The sequence below is a fragment of the Phytophthora parasitica genome (genome assembly GCF_000247585.1).
Source record: "Phytophthora parasitica INRA-310 unplaced genomic scaffold supercont2.21, whole genome shotgun sequence".
Classification (NCBI taxonomy): Eukaryota; Oomycota; class Peronosporomycetes; order Peronosporales; family Peronosporaceae; genus Phytophthora; species Phytophthora nicotianae.
In genome coordinates, this window is record NW_008649007.1 from 1,011,752 (window position 1) to 1,013,774 (window position 2,023).

The window sequence follows — 2,023 nt, forward strand, 5'->3', positions numbered from 1 at the left end:
CTTATCGGAGGGACGGCAGAAACTAAAATGAGACGGCCTGAAATTTATAAATTTCGGAAATAGCTGAGTCGGAAAGGAATTTTATTTTTCAATCCTGGACACAACCAGGATTCCAATCCTGCACAAATACATGTCGATAATCCTGGCCTCCAACGGTTGCGAAGATTCAAAAGTTGTCTTAGTAAAAACGGGCTTATCGACTGGCGTTAATGCAACGTTATACCATATGTTTTACAACGTCACAACAGCAACATTATCACAGACATGCAACTTTAAACTGGTTTCTACTGGTATATCGGTGATTCAAAGATCAAATTAGCTGCAAATGTGACAGTAGAATTTTCGGAAATCAAGGGCAATTTCAATCGGACACAGGTCCTCTTTGAAGTGCCCTTATGGCTTGAACACCAACAAGAAAAGAAAAAAAAACACAAAGCACGATGAAAGACCGCGGGGAACCTGGAACAAGCGCAAGCGGTGAGGGACATCCCGTGTTGCTTTCGACAAGCCAGCTTGCTGAGCTGCTGGCCCGCTCGCGTGTTCACGACCTGTCGTGTATCCGATAGAAGCTCGAGGAAATGGAAGACTACATCTGCAAGTTGCGCGCTGTAGAGACCGAGCTGCAAGAGCTTCTGGAGCAAGAACTCAACCACGCATACCAACTTTCGTCTAAAGTGTCTAACCCAAGGGCGTCGGCGAACTCAAACTACGTTCCATCTCTAGATATACTGCTGGAAGAGTGCAGCAAGAGACTTCGGAAGTAGTATAACGTTGTACGATTAATTTTGACGTTGCTGCTCAGTAGTGTTGTTGCTGGTATACCTTCGTAACGTTGCTCTATCCCTATAACGTTGCTCCGAATTGCTAACGTTGCCATGAGTTGATAACGTTGCTATAAATCGATAGCGTTGCAGATGATTGCTAACGTCGCCCGCTGTCAAGGTAACATTGTAGCAATCGTCGATCAGCATCTTGAACGCAGTGCACCTCAAGCTGTTGAGCTCGCTATCAACAATGCCCCGTGACGTGCGAAGCAAAACGCACTCATCTCAAGTTCTTCGACGTGTAAGCCTGCGGGAGCGACGCTGAACGCGCCCCCAGCGCGCACGGCATGACGATACGACCCCAGGATCCCGTCAAGTACAGCGGGAGCAGGTAGCAGGGACCGCTACACCTGAATACGATGGCCTACTTCAAGGACAACAAGAACACACACGAGCTCCCACTCCTGTCGTAGTAATCGATTTAACGGCAGCTGACGTTATTGACTTGACATCGCAGTAACTATCTAGACTAGTGTCTCACGTTGAAGTTGAGTTTATTCAATTAAACGTTCTGTATCTTAGTTCCATACCTTCTTCCTGCCCTGCATGAAAGCTCGCGATAGTTGCTTGCCTATCTCTACGACATCTCTTTGTTCCTCTACATCAGCAGTCTTGATCATAGATGTACATGTAATAATCCATAGTAATCTGAGTCGCATCACTTTAGCGATATCCTTTGTAACCACATCCGCTGTAAACCCCGTCCTCCATGAATGAATGAATAAGCCATAGCGGCAGCCATTATTCCACAACTGCTTCCGTCAGGCTGCGTAGGTGTCCTAACCCAACTCATCTCAATTGATGCAGGAAAGGGGTATTCTTTTGATTCCTCGTCTCCAAAACTCCATTGTGCGTGCCATGCCTGTAGATACGGCAAAAACTTTGCCGTCCAAACCTCATCTGCCTTGCTTTTGTAATGCTCATTACAAGGGGGTCGTAAAAGTGTGGTCGAAGCTCACCATACCGATCCACTACCACAATGATGATCGTCCAGTGGGCGTTGGAGTTGTTTATAGGCAGCACCACGGACTTCATTGAGAGGTTTGTCGTAAATGCCCCGGAATCTCCCGACACCGTTTGCGACCGCTTGTCACCGTTTGTGACCGCTCGCCACCGTTTTAGTTTCTATAAAACGTTTCGAGTCCCCGCTCAAATCCAAAAAATCAACTCGAACCTTCTATACAAAACTTAAGTCAGTG

The 2,023-nt window shown here is 46.7% G+C and overlaps 2 protein-coding genes across 2 annotated transcripts; one reads left to right on the forward strand and one right to left on the reverse strand.

Annotated features, from left to right (window-relative positions):
- Positions 1-440: 440 nt before the first annotated feature.
- Positions 441-764, forward strand: PPTG_22719 (hypothetical protein; the record flags this gene model as incomplete). The annotated part of the gene is made up of 2 exons (XM_008905842.1): positions 441-491; positions 567-764. 2 exons carry the CDS (start codon positions 441-443, stop codon positions 762-764), a joined length of 249 nt encoding a protein of 82 aa, XP_008904090.1.
- A 404-nt stretch (positions 765-1,168) lies between these two features.
- Positions 1,169-1,859, reverse strand: PPTG_22720 (hypothetical protein; the record flags this gene model as incomplete). Its single annotated transcript, XM_008905843.1, has 3 exons — positions 1,169-1,228; positions 1,355-1,401; positions 1,784-1,859. 3 exons carry the CDS (start codon positions 1,857-1,859, stop codon positions 1,169-1,171), a joined length of 183 nt encoding a protein of 60 aa, XP_008904091.1.
- Between the last annotated feature and the right edge of the window lie 164 nt (positions 1,860-2,023).